Below are 26,242 nucleotides of genomic sequence, written 5' to 3'. Positions count from 1 at the left end.
ATAAATATATCATTCATAACGGTGAAGATTAAGTTCCTGAAGTGACTTTATGTATAAGTCCTGATTATAACATTGCTTGACATGAAGAATACTGATTCTGTTAAATGCCAGGTGTTGGATTCAAGGTCTGTTTATTCAAGCTATTATTTTAGAGTAATTTCTCAAGGATTGACAACACTGACAGATCCCACTGGGAAATGAATTGTATTACCAGACAGTAATTGGATTAAAACAATATCTTTGAGCAATGATAATTAGAAAAAGAAACATTACAGAAGGAATAAACCTTTAGTAGACAACATCTTAACTTGAGCTAAACCTTTCTTTTATAGGAAGTTCCATGACAATAGCTCATTGGGGGAGGGGGGGGCTGATGACTGGTAACATTCACATAGTTTGGTAATTTTAAATCTAAGTTACTAACTTTTTCTAAATTAAATTAATATTTGTAGGATTCAATTTTATAATTTGTTAAGAAATTAATTTCATGACTAGGTAAAAATTAAATTTAGTTAGATGGTGAAAATCTTGTTCTTCTTAGTGAGCACTCCTTGTTTTAACAATACTTGATCATTTGTAACAGAACTTGTCGTTCAACAATAAAATGTACAGTTATCATAGATTTCTCTTTCATATTAAAAGTTTATGTTCCGGCTAGATCTCCAAAGATTTGTCTCACAATTGTGAAGCAATTTACAATAACTACCCTATCATAACTTTTATCTCAGTTCAAAACAACTTTAATATTTCAAACATATACCGTTATGTATGTTATATTTATACAATTTGGCCTTCAACCAAAACCCAAGGCTGCACCCTAATTAAACATTATATCACTAGTTGATTGATCTCTTCTCCAGATACATCTTTAACTTGCTTTTAACCCTTTGTAGGCTGTATGAATATCATATATGTCTCTATAAATCTCTTTAATTTTATAAATGTTAATATCAAAGTTTGATCAATTTAAAAAATTTTTCTTGGTATCCAAATTAATAGAAACTTTTTATTTTGGAAGTTTAAGTTTATATGCAAAGTAAATGGACATTTTTTAATTCATACTATGTAATTATGATCACAATTACAAAAAGTTATAATTATTGTGGTTGGCATAGTAGTAAAAATACTAATACAATAAAATGTTATAAGCTACGAGTGAAGTCATTCTCAAGCATTCTGATGGAATTTTGTTTTTACACAACTAACATTAATATAATGTGTTGTTCTGAGATACTGCGACACATTATGTTTATAACATTTAGAGTTACATTTACACAACGAGATATTCCACTTACAGCATATGAAGCGTTAATTCCTGATAAATCACATAGTAGCTACACATAAAAAGTACTCACTCAAAGTCAGCAGTGACACGGAAATGCTGAGCCGTGCCCATGCTGAGGTCGGTGGGTCTCAGGTCGTCCTCAGGGGGATCGACAGGTTCTGATTTGACACGGACAGGTTGCTGCTGCTGCTGGCTCTGCTGCTGCTGCTCTCCTGCACCACTCATCTGCTGTCTTAGTAGCGAGATGTTCTTTATGCTCTTCAGCTCACTAGGATTTCGAAGGAACTGGTAGCAATGCCGCTCTCCTTGAACCTTGCGCAGAATGTTGACCCGGTAGTAGTATCGCAGTGCCCGCGACATCTTGTCGTAGTTCATGCTCAGGTGGTTCTTCTGTATGCCCCATAGCTTAGCCAGACCTGGGGGATCCACTATCTTGAACACTCCCAGCTCTCTGTTCTTCCACGCGATATACGCCGTGTACCGCTGCATCGAATCATTCAGCAGCTGTTGTAGGAAATCCCAGAGTAGTCGCCCATCTACAGACACAACAAGAAAATGGAGCTCACAACACAATAGTTCATTAATTTACAAACATTATGAATAATGTTAAAATGTAACACAAACTTGTTGACACCCACAAAAATTGTCAGAACCTATTATTGCTGTCAAATTATGGTTTACCCATAATTATTAACAACTTTAAAATTTGTTAACTTCAAAATTTACTTTCACCCAAAATGAAAATGTTTAAACTTGTTTTTAGGACTTTACTCATCATTAAATCTTCTTAGGCAATATTTTGGTTTAAAATTTAAAAGATAAGTTCTGTTGATAATATTTGATGGTCATCTGTAGAACGGTGATTTACCAGTATAAGTTATCACACACCTAACTCCATACAAATTTTGGTAACAAGTTAACAGAACAAACATACTTGGAACTATATTCAAGAGGCAAGTAATATAAAACTTATATCAGAAACAAAATTAAGTACGCCAAACCCTCCTATATCAAAGGACAAACTTATAATATCTCATAGGTATATGAATTTTCCAATGAAAAAAATTTACTTCTGAGCAACAAAAAATTTCCCGATCTTGTTACTGAAAAAACACTTTTCCTTGTAATTTTTATGTTCAACACAAAAATAGAATAAAGCATAGTACTTACTGGTATTGGGCTCTGAGATGGGTTCCGCAGGGAAGAAGGCATGGCCTAGTCCCTTGGCGGAGGCAGGGGAATGTGGCGGAGGTGTGCGTGGAGTGAGGGTGGGTGTGGGGGGTGGGCGAGGTGATTCCTCCACCTCACTGTCTGACTGGTTACTTCCGGAACTGCCACCATTGCTCTGGTTACTGCTCCCGTAGTCTGCACACATACATGTCTGTGGTTACTTATTTATCAACAAGATAATGTGTATTCCAGACCATTTGAAATAGTACTTTAACTTTAACATGCTCACTTCTACAGTTTGCAATAGCAGACATTTACAACATTATGGACATTTTATAGTCAAATTTTCAAGTATTATAATGAATAGAAAGAACAAATTCAAGGTTGTTATTGCATAATTTCTTCCATAATTTATTAAAAATCTTACTTTTGGTTATTTCCTCTATTACACATCTAATGATTGCACTCTTTTGGGTAGTGTATTAAGTGGAACTAAATATACCAAAAACCATAATTCAAAATGTTATTCATACATCTGAGGCACTATATGCTTAAAAAATTCAATTGAAGCATCAAATTATCCAAGCAGACAGAACTTGCTATAATGATGTTGATTATGAAAATGCTTACTAAATTCAAGATACATTTTCTCCAGAATGTTTTGTGCACTACCATTTATTGGTTCCTTGTAAAGTCTACGACAAAGTGTTGTAGAAAGTCCATATAGTGATTGTATATATTGAGATAAAATACTAACTGTTGAGGGCAGGATAGGCTTGTTGCTGCTCTGAGTGACGAGGGCTGCCGGCCTGACTATCCACACTGGGGGCGGGGCTGAGTGTGACGGAGTTGAGTGTCACCGACGGGGGTGTAGAGGGAAACTCCAGTGCAGGGGCGGGAGGAAACGACCACGAAGGAGTTAAAGGGAAATGGGGGGTTAAAGGAGAGCTGGGCAGCGTCCTCGAGTCCCGTATCAACATTTGGAGGACGTTGTGTAGAACATCCCCATTACCGGGACTGCGTTCTCCCAGGTCTGTCTTGGTTAGGAGACATAGGGCCTTTCCTGCAAACAGTTGTATTATATAAACAAACATTCATTCAAGTAACTCATTTCTTTTCTAAGATTTTTCACTCATTTAATTCATTATCATTTATAAATCTTATTCATGTGAAGAGAAATAAATTCTACCTAATATAAACAATTGTACAGTTTTGGATGAACCTTAATTCTTTAATATGCTTTTAGATGTATTATATGAATTGCAAACAATTCAATAATTAAATCAGTGTAGAAGGTTGAACAAAAAGTTGTTTTAACATTTCTACTTGTATTTTAAAATTAACGGTTAAATTTAAATTTTATTAACATCTTGTAACTTTATCTGTTTATAGTTTTCTGGTAAAACGTGTATCGATAAAGATATTGTTATTTTCCCTGAAACAGTAGATATATCTTAAATTCTCATTACACTTTCATCAAATTGACAGTCAAAAATTAAAGCTGATGCTTGACTCTAGTGTAACCACTTCAAATGCAAATATATCTTACATCATAAAATCTAGAAAAATAATATAATACAAATATTTTTTAACTTTCCAATAAAATTATAATAGACAAATTTTATACAGCTTGAAAAACAGATTGAAAACAGCAAAATTAAATTTGTTGAAAAGAGTTCAACTGTGTGACAACGATGATCTACAGTAAATTCAAGTGTTGGATTATGAAAGTGATAAGATCCACTTTAGAAAAAGGAACTGAATGATGGATTAGGGTAAAAAAACATTCTTGTTTTATTTAATGGGAAAAATAACAAATTAATGCAGAAATGTTGAATTACTATTTTTCTTCAATTTGTTATGTGACATGGTAAAATGGTCACCATGATGATAAGAGTAAGATAACTAATGATAATGATTTCTAAAAACTGTTTTTAACTACTCTGGTTTTAACTAAAAAATTTATTTTCTCACACTGTTATTAGTAACAAAACTATAATCTCCATTAATGATTCAAACATGTTGTTTAATCTCTTATTTATTGTAATCTCTATAGTATAAAAACATGTACAAAGCTTAAATGCGAGATAAAACTGCAGTAGCTTATTCTAGCAACAGATCATATGGTTATCTAAAAATGACTTTACAAGAAGACTACAATAAGCACAGGTTACTGGCTAGTGACCACTCATTGACCGGATCACAGTTTCAATCCTACAGCTTATATGAGTAGTATGAAATGGTACATACCATTCATCTGGAACATCTCCAGATCGAAGGCAGGCAGGTCAAACTCGTACTCAGCCCACCTGAGGAATGATACGACATCTTCCCTGGACCACAGCCTCGGGTCTCCCCCTACACACCACATCTTATGTTAGGTTACTTGTTTAAGGACAGGGTCACTCAGCAATCACCTATCCAAGCAGGGCCCACACTCGACATTACTTGGTTTGTTTATCTTGGTTGCTTTTTTGTTACATGTGTCTGTCAACTTGGGTCATTTTATAGCTCTCTCTATCTCTCTTCATTCACTCTTACATAAAAAAGGGAAGGATGGCTTTAAAAACCATTTAGAGGCCACCAAACGAGTTGATGGGCAAGTTCAGTAGAAACCTGACAAAGTGGACTCATACTTCAATTGACCTTTAATTAGCAATGAGAGTTTACGAGTCAGCCATCGAGAGTATTGATACATTACAAACTTTCCAATCTACATTTTCATGCTTACTATATGATAATCTCCCTCCTAGAAACACCACATAACGTGTGTATTACTGGATGTGGTTGATTTTATCTCAAATGGTGAATAAATAGGTACATTGACTAGAACCACAGTTTTATAAAACTGTATCAACAAATGCAAACACAAGTCCCTTTAAATTCACACATTCCTGCCTATAATTTGAAGTAAAGGAGATTACCTATCTGTTACAACTTTAATTCTTGTTTGAACACAAGCAACACCACATTGAAATATTTAATATTCAACTCCAAATAACTATTAAAACATAAAGATAATTATTTTATGTTGTACTGAAGATTTCTTGAAAAATAAGAGCATTTTATAAATTTATAGTAAACTGAAAATTTACCCAGGTTGGCTGGTAGGTGGGTCTTGAAGTCCATCTGCATATAGTTGTTGACAGGTGATGGGGAGTGAAAGTTGATGGTGGGATAGCGCCAAAGCAGGTCTGAGGGGTTGAACAGGGACAGCCTCTCCATGTTGTTCTGGGGGGCATTGAGTGGTGGCAGTGCTGGTAGCAGTTTCATTCCAACCTCTGCAACAGACAAGAACATTAGTCCATATTTGAGTTGGACACAAAATTATTGCTCCCTAGCTCACAGTTAAAAGTGCAACTCAACACTAAAGATCTTTCAATCCATTGTTCATTTCAGAACTACGGCACAATATCATCTGTATTTCTGAGCATATTTTGAGAAGAGCAACCAATAGGAAAAAAGACAATGTCCTTTGATCAATACCAAAGTATTTTTCCACACCATGAAATGGTGATGTGTGCATTTATGTTGTGTTGGCATAATAATGCTGAGGAAGTTAAGTTCTGCTGAGAAGTGATACTTGAATTAATTGCTGCAATATTGTGTACTGAAACTTGCTCCAAAACAATTTTTGTGATTTGAATTTCAACCTTTATATTTGGAATGTTGAAGTTAACAATTTTACACACACATATAGTACAAGTACTATGGCCTCTAACAGACTTAAAGGTATGGTAAGATAATATGACAGGTAACTGTTATAGTTCCTCTTTAGTTAATATGCTAGCGAGTTTAAAACCCAATGACCACACTTAAACTGATATGGCATCATATGAATACATTAAATATGTTATAGTTATGTTGTCATAACTTAAATTTCCTGACCATGAAGCCCAGATAGCATCAAGTTGGCATTTTCTAAACCTCATACAAATATTTATGTCAAATGACCTTTAATTATAGAAATATGTCAATTTTTAATCACTTGCTGGAAAGAACAACGGAATGTAATATACTGTGTTAGTTCTTGAATGAGTTATTTTATTAAGTTTACTACACATTTTACTAAAAAAAAGAAAGACTTTTGCATATTTTTAATGCAAATCAAATGAAAGTCACAGAGCTTTGTAAGCAATAATAATAAATTGATTTGTCAAAAGAATATTACAATAATTGAATATGTCAAAATTATAGTTGGAAGGCTCGTAAATGAAAAAAATACAAATAAATTGATTAGATATCACAAAAGATTAAGATCTCTAGTCAGCCAGAAAATTTTTGAGATTTGGAAGATAAATATAGTTTATAATCTTAAATTGTTAAGTTGCAAGAAGACCACAGAATGGAATTAAATATTTTTCGAATGAAACCAAAATTATTTGGCAGATTGTTAACAAGAATAGAGTTAATGGCACATTTGCTTGATGTTCCATTTGCCCATAAGAGATGAAAGTTATTCATTCATTAGGAAGTCTTATAGTTGTTTATGGTTTATTTCGTTTTTTGTTAGCTGATACATCCCAAGTCTTGGAAATTGTAGTAATAGATACACAGTTTTACCTTCAACATCATAATCATTCTCTATGGTACCAGTGATTGATACCAAGTTAAGTCCAAATCAAAAAGGTAAATGGAAGGATAAACACTTTAACTGGTTATGGTTATATTTATAACTTTCTCAGATAAATGGACAAAACTGTTTAGGTTAAAAGTAAAATTATTAAAATGGAATGTATTGGTATTTGAGAAAAATGTACATTTTACAAATTCATATTATTTGTACATGACAGAGTAAATAGTGTACTCTACAAGCTAACCTGTTTCACTCTGTATCAGAACTACCTTTACATCTTGAGTAAAATTCATTCACAGGTAATATTTTAACTATTTCATCCCCATATCTTCTCAACAAACTTTAATTGAGTTTCTTCATACAGCATGGGTGGGTGTATTTGTGCAGAACAGCACATTGTAAAACACAGGAATGTAAAATATGCTAATTTTGTTAATTGTCCTAAGCGAATTAGCTGCAAAAAACCTAACAAAAAGTGCCATGTCTTCATTCTGAATATAAGAATATTAACTAACTATTAAGAATAAAACGTCATCAATGGCAACTTTGATTTTGAAGTAAAATTAAAAGATGAAGATGTTTTGTATACAGGAATTTAAAAGTGACATAAGAATCAATTTGTACCGTTACACAAATATACTATTATTGGGATTTAAATTTGGTTTGTTGTTACCAAATTGTGTGCTCCACTGCCATCTGTGGAGTGAGAGGCTTAGATTATTATATATAATATTTGAAAGTAACAAATGTCAAGCTGATGCAGCCTAGCGGCTTGCCTCATAACTGACAAATAATCCCATAGACCTCATTACACCACGTTCGTATGAATGACTTATCTACAGTGTAACAAATAAAATCAAAGCTACTAAGCTCTCTACGAAACTTTCTACACTGAATGTACATATTTTTGAGGTGTTATAATCGATACTAGAATCTCCAGGATTACCTATCCCACAGAATGTAAGAACACACTAGACTTGGTGTTGTAATTAAGACGAACATAAATAAAAATAAAGTTATATATGTGCATAGACTTTACGTGATTAGCGTGAGTAAAGGGCTGGCGTATACACGTAGCCAGTTTCAATATCCAAACAAAACTCGCAGGTTTCTGATCACGTATATGAAGTGCTTTAGACTAAATCTAAGAACACAAGTATTGATTATTATTCGTCTGTTAATCCACTACTAGTATGTCGGCAGAGGCTGGAATTGTCTCGCAAACAAGACATGTGAGTACACGTCCACATATGACGGTGACGTCACGGGGAAGTAGCAGACAGAACAAAGCAATGACAGTGGTGCGGTGTGGTGAGGTGAGAGGAGGTAGCAGTGGGCGGCGCGGCAGGCGCGGATGCTCGACACGGAAGTGACTCGCGACCTTGACGCCTCCTTATCAGCAGTTCCGGGAGCGCTGTACACTACACCCGGCCTCTGCCGCACGGTAGTCAAAAGTCAAAACGATTCTAATGGGTTTGGGCTAATACTATATTTACACAAACACACAGTTTCTATTCCAAAAATTGTGTTCAACTTCCGTTGCTCCTCACTCAAGAAACGAAAACTCAAAAACATATCAGTACCAGACTCTGTGTGATACGAAGTTCTGAAAATAGTCTTTATCTGAAGTCAAGATCTTTGATAGAAAATACAGCTCATATTGTATGTTGAACAACCTTTAAATTTATACATATTCATATATAATTTCAATAAACATTGAATCACAAAAAGTACTTGCTCCGCCGGGACTCGAACCCAGATCTGTCACTTGCCGGGTGAATGTGCTACCATTACACCACAGAGCCCTTACTTTTTACGATTCAATTATTTTGTATTTGGCCGTATCTGTCACATATGAGTTTAAATAACCTAACTATCATATGATCGGAAGACCAAACACCTGTCAAACGACTTTTATTTACATTAACTAAATTTGTATACATGGCTATTGCCCAATTTAATTTTAATAAACATTGAATCACAAAAAGTACTTGCTCCGCCCGGATATACATATACACAAACTGATCCATTATTAATAATATTTTTAATCTTGTTCTTTTCTTTTATTGCGCACTGATTTAAAAAATTTATATAAGCAGACAGTTCTTTTACCCCCAAAATAAGAAGTTATCCGTAATTTCAAGTAAAAGTAAAGTAATTGTAATACTAAGTGACATGTCAAATTAAAATGAACTGAATTTTCATAATGTAGGATTGTTTCTAGAAAGTAAACACAAATTGTACCGATCCGTAGTACATTAATTAAATGACTTAAGGAAAACTGAATTTATATGCTTTTACTCGGAGCGAGCTAAGCGAGGTAACAAAAACGCGAGCTAAGCGAGCCTACACAGAAATGCAAGACCCCTGGTGTTTTATTGCTCACTATATCAATCATAATAATATATGAAGCTGGCCATTAATGTTTAATCAACCTGGCGTTTATAATCTGGATGTGTCCACGGACTTATTTCCGAAAAGAATTGGTTGAATATTTTGCTAAACGACAATACAGTGTTGTTCATTCTCGATACGACTCAAGTAGTCTGCAGTTTACATAACCTCAATCTGATGTTCTATCCCGCGTTGTTAACTACTTGGCAGCGGAGTGGCAGAGCGGTGGGCAGTGGCAGCCAAGTCGGCCGGAAGTATAGAACGAGCCGGAAGTGATCTATTAGTGCGTGACGTCACATGACCTTGGCTGGCCATTGTCTAGTCACCGTGCCATGTTAGGTCTTGGCTTGGATTAACGTTTACTCAGCTCAACCTCAACCTGGTTCGAGAACCTGAGCCTGGACACTGTATAGGCAGGTGTATATGGACAGTATTGGGGATTAAGTCATCTGTACAGTTAAAAAATATTAAAATATCCGATTAGAGTGATAATTTTGCATTGCTTGCTAACAAACCTTAGACAGAAACAAAAGAACTTCTGAGATAACCGCGATTGAACCAATGCGACGGCGGGAGAGGGAGGGCAATATTTTAATTATAAACATGTCCATACAGTTTAACTTAACTGTATAGATAGTTTTGTATTGTGTTATTCGTTGCTGTATTTAGCACGTGTTTTGCTAAAGGTAAGAGCCCGGTTTGAAGGTCGGCACTTAAGCTTAAGAATACGCTTGCTATATATAAACAAACTACGACACAATCATGTTGTAGTTTATAATAGTCATCGTTATATACTTTATAGGACACAGCGTTGTGTGTGTCACTGAGTAAATAAAGAAGAGAACATGGAGAGCTAAATTAAACATTTTTGTTTATTCAAACCCACTCCTCGAAGTTTATATCTATATTTCCAAGTTACTTTATATTTGGACTGTACGTGGTACCTGAGTCTATAATAGATAATTGTCCGATACACGACACGAAAGAGTGACGGTCCAGTTGAACCACTTATCACCACATATTATCATCGCCCTTCTGATGTTATTTGGTACCTGTTCCTTTTTTTGTCGTCGTGGAATGGGAGGAATGTGCGGCAAACTGCAACTGAACCAGCATCCGTCCATCATCAGTGTTTAGGGAAGGCCCGGTCCCAATCATTGTTTATGTGGGCAGGCCTTAGTGTGTGAAGGAGGGAGGGGGGGGGAAGAACCGGATGTTGGCGGATACAACAATGTACAGTGTTGCCACATCTCCCGGCGCCTTGCCAGATCGCCGCCGCTACGAGGAGCCAGCTTCCTCTCTCATATACTCTGCTCTACCTTTCCTTCCGTAATTTGGACGCTCTTTGTTGTTTTTAGTTTCAAACAAATTGTACTTTATTTACAATTTCGGTTGAGTATTTTTAATACAAATCTGCAAACATACTTCCAAATTGGTTTAAGCAAAAGCCTGCACACTAGGGTGTCTGCAGTCTATGACGTCTAACCAATATACCATCTTAAAGCCTGTAAGCAGGTACCAATTCTTTGATGTGTTACTGTAATTTGACAAGTTGTAATGAATTTAACAAAAGTGTAATTCCAAAATACGAATCACATTCTTTCAATATGGAATAAAACATTAACACACTCGCTGTACAGGTCGGCCGCACCAGTGCTATTGCCAATAAAGCTATCATCGCCACTGCCACTCGAGTCACACTACTGTTATCTGGCCCTGGGCGTTATCGCGTTATCGCTCTATTGTCTCATCACCTCACTTCCACAACGGCTCAGTTACACAATTCGCGCCACCACTCACTTGTGTCATGTGTTTGCGCGTTCATATTACAAGAATATAATCAGGCATGACTGATGAGAGTCGGTATTGACACCTTAAAAGTACGGAAGAAAAATTAAAAACCCATGTAAAAAGATTAGTTCTCGCTAAAATTATGATGCATATTTCCATATGAATTCTGTGTGCATTTAAAAATAAAACCCGACCAAAATTTATCAGCGATCATTCAAATACGAAGGTCCACAAAGGTTTCTTTTTACTAATGAAACACTTTAGTAGACGCACTGTGTTGCTATTTACCTGTCAGTCGACAGATCCAGTTTTGCCATACCTGTTACTTGACGCCGCGCCGCCCCTCCCTGTTGCTCAACTGACACCTTATCGACACAATATCAGGCGTCGTGCCGCAGGCCGCAGCCACGATCACACTAACACCACTCACTGAACTGCTCGGTAAACGATGCGTATTCCGACAACATGAAAATAGTAAAATATATCTAATCTCTAGGCGGCCGCTCTCGACAAGTGGTGATTGTACTCTGTTTGGTGCTAACTCAGCTAGAGAACACATATTTACATCTACCGAACATTACGTTAATAAACAGCTAACCTGGAAGCAACCTGTACTTCAATACAGTCTGTATGAAGTAGCTTGTTTCCTGAACCTCCGTCTACCTGGGACTGGCCCGGGCCATTCACCGATACCTGTGACGCCCGCAGCTGATTTCCTAATTAGTCACTTTACATTCCCCCTAACAGCTTAACGAGTTCTTTTATAAGAATCGTAATTATTTCAAAAGTACATAAAAAACACGATCAACGATACTAAACAAGGGAAAATTTGAATATAGAGGTAGTCTGTATAAAAATTGTATCAATAAAATTAGTTTTCTGTGACAATGAAATTACATTATATATTACAAAAATAATCAATATTAACTATATACATGACACTACTACAAAGTTATAGGCATACACTCGGTTCTTGGCTTGGCTAATACTTACTTTGAACTGAATACTACCTTCATCCCTACACACTCATAACTTGATGATTACTCATTTCTTGGAAGCATATTACAGTATTTACATAGACCCTGAGTCAGACTTCCGCTCCGGAAGTCCAATGTTCCAAGGGACAGTACCGTTATGACGCAAAACACGAGTTTTCCTTGTGACTAAAATTCTATATTAACATATTAATTTTGTGATATATAACGTAAGTTTATTGTTATTGTGTTACAGAAAACCAACTTTATTGTTACAAGCAATAAATACATGACCTCTATATTTCTGATTTCCTCTAGGCCTATATTGTTTTATTTTTATCACATTTGCCATTGATCTTATTTTTTAGTTACTTCTCAAATATTTGATAAAATTTAGGATATTATGATTCAGGTAAAAAAAGTTCCTTAAGCTAGTGGGGAATATAAAATGTGACTAATTAAGAAACCAGCCGCGGGCGTTAAACTGCCGGGGAGTGGTGTCGACCAGTCCAGCCAGGTAGACGGAGGGTTAGGAGACAGGTTACTTCGTACCTACTGTAGCATATTTTGGAGTTTTTACTCACAAGAAGTGTGTTAATTTGTTAATTTAGTAATGCCTATGAATTTAGTATAAATTAATAAAATATGTTATGTATAAAACGTATAACTTGACTATAACTGTTTAGAGTAAGCGATAAATTCATATATAATTATGAGACTTCAGAAGAAAATTTCAGAAAACAGCATACTGCAGTTTGTTTACGCGTTGTCAAGGAAATTTAAAATTAATCACAATTAAGGTGCAACACCTTCACTGCGAGTCTATACTGGGTCAATATTGCTGGTGTAATTCGACTAGCCGCATGTTTAACGTTATCAACTGTGTTCATTTGCTATACAATGCTATACAAGTAGCTGTACGCCGCGCCGGCTGTGCTGGAGGCCACCTTGATTTTGCTCCATAATAACAATGTTCAATTTTAATCATTTTATCGGTCTCAGTTCTTGTCGCATGACTCATGGAGGATTTCTCAATTCGAATACACATTAATTAATACATATCCAAACTCTTTTTAGTTTGCCAAGTTATTTTGGTTGTTTAAAAAAAAAACTTTCAAACTTTTTTATCTCATTGCATTACTATTTCAAAATTAGACGCTTTACACAGAAAACCAAAAATCGTTTGGACGCGTATAATAATGTACTTGTAAAACAAGACATTTTCCACAATTCTAAGACTCACAGTTAGGGCCAAAAAGGGTGTGATACTTAACACTGTTCTTATTGGTAAAACTAAAGTCGTTTCGCTACAGCCTACAGACACATTTTTGATAAGTTTTACTGAACAATATTACAAAGACTCCTTTAAAACTTAAAAGAATTACGATTAAGCTCGTTATGTTAATCTACATTACCGTTATATTTTAGACGACTTACCGACTAGTCATGCGTGCACCAATTATTATCTCACCTAAAACAGAAACAATCGGTTTTAATGGAACATAAAGTCTTGAATGGTGTCATATTATTATTATTATACATACATATTTTCAAAATTTTACAACAATTAATTACAACAAAAGAATACAAACAATTAATAGCTATTTTTTGTGCTTGGTTAAAAATTACAATTTATGAGACCAGGCTAAGGGCAGTAATGGAAATGGAATCATTTTAGGAGTGTTTGCTCACTCTCGATTCGGTCAAAGATTTTGTGAACACCTTTGATGGATTACATATGATAATCCCCTATTTTTGGGATTCTTTTTCTTTTCCGAATTGTTGGCAAAAACGGTTTCTCCGTAAGGTTTCCAATGTTCAGTGTGAGAAAGGATGATCCAGAGAAAGGAAAGGACTCGAGAGGAGAGGACCTGTCCAAGATTCGAGGGGGCGCCAGGACTATTGTGTGCCAGGAGCCCCGCCGGGAACGATAATGGGCCGGGGTCTGTGTCGGCAGGCCGGCAGCTCTATCTACCGATCGCTGCTCACAAAGCAGTGGTACACTCCACCCCCGACCTTCACCCTCCAGTAATCCGTCCTGACACCTTGTTTGTTCACGAGTGCTAGGAACTAGGGCAGCTAAGCAGACTCATCCAGTTCCACGAGGAAGATTATAATATTTTATAAAAAGTAGTTTTCTGTAATAAATCACTTACTTTTTTGGGAAACAGAACTCTTCAATAATTCAGTTTCAGGTATTCAATTTACAAATTGTATATCACTAATAACCGCTATCATCTGCAACCCCAATTTAATTATGCTGTAATATCAGCAAGATGCTTTTACAATAACAACAATACTGCTATTGGGATACAAAATACAACCGTTGGCTACAATTAAAGATCGGAAATTCAAGAATAGACCGAAACAACAGAACATGTAAGGAACCGACATACCTTTCACGAGAACGTTATCGTACAAACAGACGAACTGCCCTTTTACCTTGTGACCCCAAAATCGATATGGATTTGCCTTGTACCAAGACGAACCTTTAAACCACGTTTTACGTTTATCGGACCAAGAGTTATCACACAGATGGACAAAGACGCGAGCATGCCATGTTATCTGATCCTTCATTAACACATCACGTACACATTATGAAGATTAAGTAGCCTACTATTACGAGGAAGTATTGCATATATAACTATAATACTTGCAGAGAGACCTATTTGCATAAATTAATCAAAGTTGAGTACGTAGTGAAGTGACACTAGAAGGAAAATTACAATAGTATAGAAAACATTTGATGACAATGATTATTGTGCCATGATAAAAACTAAACGAATAACTAAATCTTGTTAGATTTAGTTATTTTAGATTTAGTTTATTAGTACCGAATTCTGATTGGTACATATTTGTTGCCAATGACAAGGGAGGAGCGGAAAGCACCGACACTCGTGCCATATCTCTTGTCTGTCTCAGCCGATTCTCGGTAGTCGCTCCGCATACCGTCGGAAATGCCGACCTCCGTCACGAGCAGCGGTGTTGCCGTCCACCCATGACGTCATCGTCAACTACTCCCTCTACAGAGTTGTTACTGCAACAGTCTGGTCTGGCAGTCAGTAGCAGTACCACTAATGTTCCCCTTACAGAGCAGCAGACACAGATTGTTGTTACACGTACAATCCTAATGCCTGTGTAGCTAGAGCTACTTTACTCCCTTTTCCCACCGTACTACTATATAGTAAAAGTAGTGTTTTCCTCTATAAGGATTAAAAAATTCTTATGCCTCGGAAAAGGAGAAAAGTAGGCTATACCTTGTTGATGACTTATTTCCTCTTAACAAGGATTAAGAGATCCATTACTATGTTATAGTGGAAATCGGTATTTAAAACGAATAGAATAAAAATGTATAGGTCCTAAGGGATGAAAGTTACTAGTTATTGCGGTGGATGATTTGTGGGTTGCGATCAATTATTTCAATGTGTATTTTTGTTTTTCTTATAAAGTGTAATGTCTCAAAAATATTAAAAACAAGTCTGAAATATTTGTTAAATAACAGATTAAAAAATATTCGAAAAAATTCGTTTATATAAGTTTTAAGTATGTTTTTAATATTAAACATTCCCATAGGTTTAGGACCATAACAATGTTTGAGGCTAACATCAGGATAGGCGCCAGTACAGGCGGTCAACATGTTTTCACGTGCTTATAAATCCTATACACCACTAAAAATTCCACTGTATATTTAGTAAGACATTACAGATCGAAGACGAGACGGTGCGTCAGTAAAAAACTTAGTTGACTAAACGCATTTTGTTAACACTTTCACTGCCGACAACGTAATTTGACGTCGTGCAAGGAGTTCTATAGACTGCCGACAACGTCATTTGACGGCGCCGACTTTTACAGTAATAAAAACTCATTTAAACGACTATGAAATTCGGCATTGATAGTCATTCGCTAATTCGATGTTTTTGTTTCTTACTCTATGTATTATAATCTATGAAATGTTGTTGGCAGTCATCTGTAACATCGGAAAAAAAGTGGTTTGTTTACCGCTTCGCGTCGGGCGTCGGCTATTTGTTGTCGTTCTGCTACCGTAGTTCGTCGTCTGCGTCGTTATTGTTTTGCTTGCTATTACGTTTGTTTATGATTGTTTTGTGAGTAAATACAATGAATCGTAACAGTATTGAAGACAATCAAGTTCTAGAAGAGTTACTCAGATGTTCAAGTGACAGTGAAAGTGATGATTTATTCCAAGATGACACAGATAATGATCCCGATTTTACTACTGATGGACTTCTTGGAGATGCAAGTAAGTTTGTTGACATTGTATTTTTACTCAAATAACAAATATAAGCAAATTAGTAATAAAAACATTTATTCTTGTGTTTTGTAAATAATTGGTTTATTACAGAATTTTACAGTTTATTGTTTATTTTATTTTATTTATTTTTTATTTTTTATTTTTTATTATTCAAGACTTTCCACACTAAAAAAAATATTTCAGCATAAGTAAATTTTAATTGTAAACATGTGTAGCTATAGTGTTAGTAATGACAATTCTAAATACAGAAAAAAATAATAAAAAATATATTATGCTACAGACTAGTACATGGTGATGTTTTTTGGTCAACTTTTTATTTTTTACAAAAAACGTTATGTTTTTAAGTTTTCAACCAAGACTTTCTGTTTGAAAATATTTATGCATGAGCATCTGTGTAGAAAGAGGAAGAACTTAGCTTTAAAAAAAATGTAAGTCCTATGGTTTTCTTATAATTAGTTAAAAAATTATATATATTTAAAAATCGTTAAAAATGGGCGGCAGTGTAAGAAAGTTGTCAAAATTAGGAGGCGGCAGTGAAAGTGTTAAGCGGGTTAAAGTATTGGGGCCGCCCTGTGTGCCATATACTGCTCGTACAGGTTTAGCACTCCTCACATGTCAGGGGTAGGGTCTGAGTACAAACAGCATATGTTCGAAAACCAAGTTACATTTTTGTAATCGGAGAACTCACCTCAATGAAGCAATAATAACTCTGCGTTGATATATTACAATATATTAAAATTTCTCCTGGATCGAGAATCCTGAACAACTTTTACTGACTAAAGCGAATGGGTGTACCCAATCCGGAATTAGAAATTAAGTTTAAACAAACCATAGACTATCACTAATGTGGAAGAGTAATTAACTGGTTTAACAGTAGTGTTTATTATACTTGCCGGAGAAAGGTCGCGATCAGAATTTTCACTGGAATATCTTACTTTGTTTGGACTAAATGTGGGTAGTATTTGTACTCAGTATGTGTAATTACATTAAAGCAAAAACGATTATTCATTATTCACTAATCGGGGCAGGTCCGAAACGTTCTCGCGAGCGAGCGTGAGTGTGCGTGTGTGGGTATGTCCGCGTGGGTTTGTCAGCACATAATCTCGAGAACGGTTTGACGCAGGGCGGAGAGATTTAGCGCCAAAGTTGGCCATTGAATGGTAAGGCACAGCTGGGATTGTTCACTTCACCCCTTACACTAGGAATATACGCTTTGTGATCGAAGTGCTGGCAATAGAGTTTGGTAATCGAGACCCATTACCAAAGCGGCAGTATTACCAAACGTACTTTCTCGCTCATGAGGGTATCCTGGAGTCAATTTGGTGGTTGATAGCTTCAGGACGATATACCTAGTGTGTTGGTTAGAAATAATTTGTCCTGTAATGCCTTCAAGCAATAAATACACAGATAATTTAAGCGTATTTAGTTAATGTAGGCCTACCATTAAAAATTAAATATTTAATAAAGCTTTAGTTTACGATAATAAATAGGTAATGATGGACTAAACAGACAGTTATAACTTTAAAATACAACTGTTAACAAACATAATTTTTATTAAATTCACAATATCAATAAATACGTTAAGAGACATAAACGAATTGATTACAAGGTACAATTAATGTGATGATTATCAAAATATACTATTACACAGCCAAAATAATAAACAAATAAAAATTGTAGCTAAATGTTCCTTATTTTTGTAATAACTTTATCAGAACTTTGCAGAATTACCTGTATTAGAGAACTAAATTGCGATAACTTTTACTAGTAGTACTATACCTTATGAATTAGACAAGTACGTATACGAACATTGGTTTGAAATGCACAAAATAATTTAGTTTGAAATAACAAATGTACTGCGACTAAACAGTAGCCAATTTTATTGAATTATGAAATAATAAATTATCTCACTAACAGAAAAATGTTTATTGAGAAAGTAAAAATATTAGTTTCTCAGTGACAAAATAACTACAGCGTGACGATCGGAAGCCGACTAGAATCACAGCTACAACATTGATTCTGAATGTACATATTGAAAATGTATTGGGGGTAAGCTAACTCTCGTATTAAACAGTATAAATACCCACCGGACTTTGAACGCTGACCACAAACGAACTAGTAGAGCTACAATAATGCGAGTTACATTCAACTTTAGTTTGCTTATTTCTACGCTTACACGTTTATAGGAAATTGTTTACAAAATATAGTTCCCAGTTTTGTACCAGTAAGAATGAATAAAGTTTCTACCCACTAAAACCTTGAAAACTAATTTTTTTTTTGACTAGGCGGTTAAAAAAGTTTAATTTTTAAGACATTATTAATTGAACAGGTTTTGTTAATTTTACTGCGGCCGGCGCCTGCTTGTTTGAAAACGTAAACCGCCAGATTGCCCAGGGCTATAGAGGATGATTGACATGACCATTTGATGTAGGCCTACAGCCATCGTACGTGAACTATACAGTGTACAAGCTCCAAGGGCCGGTTCACACGAGCAATACATTTTGCAGGCTAATCGAGGCGATAGGCTTTTAACAATATACAACAATAAACCCATTCATTTCTGTTAATTCTGATATTTATAACAGACAAATGCGGGACATAGCACGATCCATTCATGAGTAGCAGATAATTCAAAATTGAATTTAACGCTGAATTGAGTGGATTAAAATAAATCAATGATTCCATTATATTCAAACATATAAAACACTGCAATATTCACTTTGCAAATTGGCCACTAAGTGGAACCAAACTACCATTATTTTGAGAAATCTATCCAAATATTAGGACTTAGGCTACGGACTTCTTTTAGTTCTCTATCTCTATGAACTTTTACGTATGAAACGTTTTATTATTGATAAAATTGAAACAAATGCAGTAAAATTAATTCTAAACTTTCATTAAACTATATCACAGTACAGAATATTGGTCACAGATCAATTAATGGCAGTAAGTAATGCCAATTCGCCTGACTGCAATAAAAAAAAAACGTGTGAAGTGCAATGTGCAGATTACCTTCTCTGAGATATTTCTTTTCCAAAAATAAGTTGGACAGCCTGTCGGTGAAATACGGTCAGAGTGAAGCCCCGCAATGACCTCCGACCATCGATCGTATTAATAAACAAACACTTCACTTCCGGCCTCACATCCAATTGTTGTCACTTCCGCCGTGCCCAGTATAGGTCGGCCACTTCCGGTTTGTTTACTTGCTAATCCACATAATATTGAAACTCCTAACAATTGAGTTTCTTAAACACATAACACGCCAAATAAAGCTATTGGATAAATAGAACATGAAATAAGATTTCACGATAATGTTTTAAATTGTTAACAGCACAAAGAATCTACCAATCGTAATTTTATGACACACACAATTAACTAACCTCAAATCAGAATATTAAGATAAATTCCATAATACACAGAGACCGACAAGATTACAAGATTAGTCGTTTTAGAATATGGGAAACCCAAAATTTACATTTTATAAAAACAGTGTAAAAAGTGTTGCCCACGTTTTACAACAGCCAGACAGTTCATTATTTTACATTCTTTATTTAAAACTCCATTTCCATGATACTGGTTTATTTTCATGCTCACAAGTCAAAAATAAAAACACGGTGGAATTGGGTCTACGAATTATCGCCCACACTGGAAAAGACGAGACCGAGTGGATTCCCGGACAATCTGTACTATTCTCCTTGTGTTAATACATTTTTCAGATCTGAAATATTATCAAGTAAATAAAGAACATTTTACCTCAAAGCTATAAAATCTCTACTGAATAACAATTTTAATTCACTTTAAATCTTATAGTAATCAGATATTGATATCAGATAATCTAAAATTGTATATCTATTAAGGAACGAGTCGGTGCTAATTACTGAAGAAATGCATAACGAAATGCTTAACAAACTGTGTTTCACAGTGTAAAAGTATCGTCTTAAGCGAATATGATATTCATTTTTTGAATTGGGTAACTTTTAGAAAAAAATTTTGGGAATAAGCAAAATTTTCATTTTAGTAGGTACCTGATTTCCGTAGATGTCAAATTAGTAGACAGTTCGGGGTGTATTTAAAACAAAACTTGTGCCAAATTATATGTTTGCAGTTTTTAATTGAATTTCGGACACTTGCCATCGTTTTCCAGTAGACATTAGGATGGCAAATGTTCGAAATACTATTATCCTTTCATGTATCAAATGACATTTTTAACGGCATAACCTAAAAATATTGATTTACTAATATAAAAATATATATATACAAGACAATCCGTAACACGACTAAATATTAGTTTTGGTTCTGATAGACAAAGGTATATAAACACATACTTTTTGGCTGTAAGTTCTATGAAACATTTCAGTATTATTTGTTATCCTTGTACATGTTATAAGCGTTGTCGTAATTAGTTGCCGTAATATCAATGTGACAGACAATATATTTAACTTGATGTGTAACTGTGTATACTGTACTCATTACATGCCGTGGCATGTAATGTGCTGACTGAGGCTACTACTTGACAAAGAGCGCACTGCTAATATATAAATACTTGTTAGAAATAAAACTATAAACACATAAATACAAGGATGTTGATAAAATCAATTCCGCTTTTCCGCGGTCACAAGAGTAGACTGTCAGTCCAGTATCAGACCGGAAGCGGAAATAGCGGTCATATCACATCTTACTGCTGATAACCACGCCCCCGAGCGGTTTTGGCTTTACAACAATGTACCACGTACTACAGGCAGACTTTGCACGTCCTGTAATAAATAACGTCCTATATTGGGGGAAAATAAATAATTCGAATTCAACACTACATATGACAATACTTTGACTCAGAAGTATCCGTTCTATCTATGACTTTACTATGAGTGACTGCATTTAAATATAATAAATACAAACTTTTGCATTACATTCATATTTAGATAATGTTAAGTGTACAATGTTTAATGCAAGTGGTGCAATACAGATTGCAAACACAGAGTTACTATATACAATGTTTATCACAGACTGCACCAGTGACGAATTAATAAAACGATCTAATAATGGACATACTATTTAAACGACGTTATAAAACTTATCAAAGCAGTTCAAGTTTGCACATAAGGAACTCGAAACAGGTTATATTTTTTGACATTGTGATATAATATTTTAGCATAGCCTGAAGAACAAAACAAAACACTGTCATGGCTCAACGAATCATTGTTTGCCAGGTTACACATTTCGGTAAACAAGACTTCCACTGCTCAAATATATACCGTAACCAAATATTTTGAAAATGTTGAATGCTCTTACTTTCAAGAATTTTCACTATTCCCCTAGAAGAAGTAGAACACTAGAAATAGCACAAAGTTGTCTTTATTCAATTACTTATACATATTTTTTTCGATCGAGGTAAAAAATCAATTATATCACCATAATGATTGTATATCTTAAGTAGATCCTTTTAATTCGAGGTAAGTTTATTCATATGTTTTTGTCAAGCAAACAAATAACGCAACTTCCTGTCTAAATTGTTTACGGTTCCTAACTAAAGTTGCATTATTTGTTTGCTTGACAAAAAAATATGAATAAACTTACCTGGAATTAAAATGATCTACTTAAGATATACAAACATTATGGTGATATAATTGATTTTTTACCTCGATCGAAAACAATATGTATAAGTAATTGAATAAAGACAACTTTGTGCCATTTCTAGTGTTCTGCAATATATAATATATATAATTTTTGTACAGTAACATGGAAAATTCGTACAACTGTGGCACCGTAAATACATTATATAAGGTGAAAGACACATTTTGACCGTTCTTTGATAGAAAGGCCGACTACGTAGGGATCCTCAGTACTATGTATGTACTATTAAACTAAACTTATGGCACCATAAATTCATTTACATTTGGAAGTAAATACAAACGATGGGAATAGACACTTTTAGACCGTTCGTTGTTAAAATAACTCGTAGACGGGCATTAGGGAAGGAAAACTCAACTATACCGTCCGAAATGTATGCTGCTACACGTGTAAACCTGAATTAAGAACCAGTAAAATTTGCATTACGAATTTCTTAACCATGGACACTAAAAAAAATCAGTTTCAGATATAAGGCTGCACCTTCTCCTGTTTGGAGGCCTCTTACTTTACATCGTAAATGCTTTCACTAGGAAGGTTACAACCTTCAATTGTGAACATTTCGTGAGAAGCCGTGGGTAACTGCTAGTATGCCATGTTTTTATTACTGTGAACATTTTATATCCTTATATTAAGCCGGTTTTCTGTAGGCTTGAATGTAAAATACCACATATTTTAATGTCGGTAAATGCTTGTGGAATGGCCAAATTATTTAACATTTTGCTTATTTTCAGGAAAGGCATCTATCGTAAAGAGAATGTGATTAAAAAATTGTTTAAAATTAAATGTCCAAACCGACAATTGATTGGATATCAATAAACTTATTTCCACAACTAAAGTTCCTATTGCTATCGAGTGTTACATACTTTTAATCAATAACTTGACACATTTTTGTGTAATTTAAAGTATGTGTTTTGTTATATTTTGTTTTAATTTAAACAAATTAAATTATTATCAAATAATAAGTTTACCAAATACATAATTAGAAAACACTTTTAGTCTGCAGAGCAGTTAATTTATTTTTGTTACAACGGGAATGTATGATTTGGTTACTTTTTATTACGAATAACGCAACATCCTATAAGACAAATTCAAGGAGAAACACACTTACATGTGTACATCTGTGGATATTTTATGAGGGATATTAACAAAAGTCTTAAACATTTGTCTACACGTTTTGTCGCCATTGTGGATCGGACAACCAGATGAAATCCTCACTCCACTAGGTCATCCTTTATGATTACTTGTCTCTTCCGTAGTTTTATTGATCTTAACTAAGATACCTTACGGATAAACTTCGCTACAATGAGATCCGTGATTCAGTTCCGACATTGATTCTGTACAAGCTATTACTAGACACTCACCAGTATTACAGCTGCTATCGCGTTGTCACAAGTGCTAACAAACGACTGAGATAGGCCATAACATGATTTAACTAAGATACCTTACGGATAAACTTCGCTACAATGAGATCCGTGATTCAGTTCCGACATTGATTCTGTACAAGCTATTACTAGACACTCACCAGTATTACAGCTGCTATCGCGTTGTCACAAGTGCTAACAAACGACTGAGATAGGCCATAACATGATTTAACGACTAACATGAAGTGACGTTCAATGAATTGCTAGTTGGAAGGATAACTTTCGTAGTTTTACTACGCGACTTGAAACAGTTAAAAGTGTACGGTCGACCTCGGCGGTACTGATCAGCGAAAACAAAAGACATCCGGTTCCGGCGAGTTAGCATACTCGAAATCATCTTCACTTCCGGCGATTGTAGGAAAAAACACGACTTCCCACTGTCCACGCTCAAATCGTCCCGAGAGAGCGATGTCACTGTATGAGACCATAAAATACTTTTTATTAAAATATTGTGTTGCTTAATCTTTTATAGATTAAATAATCATAATTATGTATATATATATATATATATATATATAATATATGTATATATATGTATATATATATATATATATATATATATATATATATATATATATATATATATATAATCCGCCTGTGTATAGGCCTTAATTGCATCTAGCCGTGCCTGTGTAGGCTATAGGCCTAATTGGATCTAGCAGCTAACATAAAATTCAAATAAAACTTTAGACCAGTTAAAGGAATAGAGTAAAGAAGACAAAAGATACATCTATTGCTTCTTGAATTTTACTGTGTAAATCATAGTTTTTGTTCAAGACGTAGTCAAACAACTTAAATAAGATGAAACTGTGTAATATAACTTTATAGCTTGTCACACGCGGCAACGACTTACACTCAAAAGCCACATGGGGAATTATGTTTGTTTAAATGTTTTTGCTAGCAGAGCAAAGTCATCTAGCCTTTGTAGCTGGGTTAACCTGCAACCAAGTGGAATACTGAAAAAATGAAGTAGCATCCTAGCCAACAAATAAAACGCAAATTTTAAGCTGAGAAAATTTGAAAAGTATATTTATACATTTGAAATAATAAAAAAATATTGAAGCAGAATGAATTGTACATATAATTGTACACTTGATATACTATTTGTACGTTAAACTTTCAATCTACAAGGGTTACATAATGTAAGGAAATAAGAATATGTAATAATGTGTGATGTGTTGTGTTGTGTGCGTGAGACGCGGTATCAACATTACCCAACAGCCAACAGCCGACTAGCCTTGCCCGCGACCTTGAGCTTGTGTACTGCCGGTGCCAACACACGTGAACCTTGCGTACCTTGGGCCGTGGAGATAGGCAGTAACAAGATAGGCTGTAATGGAAATTGTTTGTAGTCCTACGATTTTAATCCGAAATTATACTCAACTTTCAAATTCAACCGCCCAATCCAAGAACAACACTGACCCCCACATTCCATACCTAACTACATTGCGCCTGTGTGGAGGTCGCGGCCCTGTCAGATTTGGCAATAACTAGTAGACAAGAGGCTATAAGTAGAGTAAAGAATTGTAAGCCCAGTCGGAAGCGCTTGTGTGGAGCAAGCACAGGTCGCGGCCCTGTCAGATTTGGCAATAACTAGTAGACAAGAGGCTATAAGTAGAATAAAGAGTTGTAAGCCCAACCAGAAGCGCTTGTGTGGAGCAAGCACAGGTCGCGGCCCTGTCAGATTTGGCAATAACTAGTAGACAAGAGGCTATAAGTAGAGTAAAGAATTGTAAGCCCAGTCGGAAGCGCTTGTGTGGAGCAAGCACAGGTCGCGGCCCAGTCAGATTTGGCAATAACTAGTAGACAAGAGGCTATAAGTAGAGTAAAGAGTTGTAAGCCCAGCCGGAAGCGCCTGTGCGTCAGTTGTGTCACGGGTGGAGGGGGGGGAGGACAATATAAGCGTGGGCGCCGCGCCACAATGGCTTCAGATTCCGGCGTTCCTCAGCCTTCTTGCCAACCGCGGGTCAGGTGTCGCCATCATCTTACCCGCAGACTGTGGAGATAAATGCGCCAGTACTTACCTGTCTCGTAACCAATACAGTACAACACGTAAACCTTCTTTTAACGAGCCTAGAAAATAAGGTTGATGTGATAAAATGTAAACGATTCATTAAACTTTCTAGTTGTATATTATTCAAATTCACAATGTTTGTGTACGTTCTGGAGGGTTGATGCTTTGATACAACATTATATATATTTAAAAGCTTTCACATATGGATTGCCCAAATATACTCTTCCCCCTCATGGAGATATTAGCCTTATTTGGTTGGCCTTGATACAATCTAACGTTGACTAAAGAATGTGTTACTATATACAGCTCTGTTCAGATAAGGATTTTGCAGTTTTAAAGAATCTGAATTTGTACAAGGTTTGTTTACTAATATTTTGACAACTTTTGACAAGGAAAAGATAAATTTATTAAAAGACATGGATTAAAATTAATTTATTGAAACTGTATGGGAAAATACATTGAAGTAGAAATCTTGAAAAAGAGTTGAACCAGGAAATGCAAGTTCTGCAGTGTAACAACACTGGATATCGGTACTTGGTGAACGGGTCAGGAGGAACGGTGTCGTCGATGGCGATGGTCGAGCGGTACATGCACTAACAGTAGCGAGGTTCCAAGTAGTGAGGAGAAGAGGTGAGGTAACGGTCTCGCGGCGGCTTCCGGTGCCAAGGTCACTTCCGCTTCATTGTAGCAATGCCTCCTCTTCCTGCCTTAGCCGACAG

The 26,242-nt window shown here is 35.4% G+C and overlaps 1 protein-coding gene across 3 annotated transcripts in view; it reads right to left on the bottom strand.

The window, feature by feature from the left end:
• LOC124357530 (ets DNA-binding protein pokkuri) overlaps positions 1 to 26,242 on the bottom strand; it is a 44,102-nt gene that overhangs the window by 1,760 nt on the left and 16,100 nt on the right. Inside the window, exons 2-7 of one of the 3 annotated variants that reach the window (XM_046809416.1) lie at positions 13,628 to 13,661; positions 5,551 to 5,736; positions 4,706 to 4,813; positions 3,213 to 3,518; positions 2,456 to 2,650; positions 1,356 to 1,821 (exon numbers count right to left, since the gene is read on the bottom strand). In XM_046809416.1, the coding sequence (XP_046665372.1) occupies positions 1,356 to 1,821; positions 2,456 to 2,650; positions 3,213 to 3,518; positions 4,706 to 4,813; positions 5,551 to 5,728 (1,253 nt within the window). In that variant the 5' untranslated portion in view covers positions 5,729 to 5,736; positions 13,628 to 13,661. Of the gene's footprint in view, positions 1 to 1,355; positions 1,822 to 2,455; positions 2,651 to 3,212; positions 3,519 to 4,705; positions 4,814 to 5,550; positions 5,737 to 11,535; positions 11,675 to 13,627; positions 13,662 to 26,242 lie in introns of those variants that run through there. The other 2 variants (XM_046809417.1, XM_046809415.1) reach the window with 2 other exon arrangements.

Source organism: Homalodisca vitripennis, chromosome 3, assembly GCF_021130785.1.
Source record: "Homalodisca vitripennis isolate AUS2020 chromosome 3, UT_GWSS_2.1, whole genome shotgun sequence".
NCBI classification, from domain to species: Eukaryota; Metazoa; Arthropoda; class Insecta; order Hemiptera; family Cicadellidae; genus Homalodisca; species Homalodisca vitripennis.
Note: the sequence above shows the minus strand (reverse complement) of the source record. Positions and strands in the feature narration are given on the sequence as shown.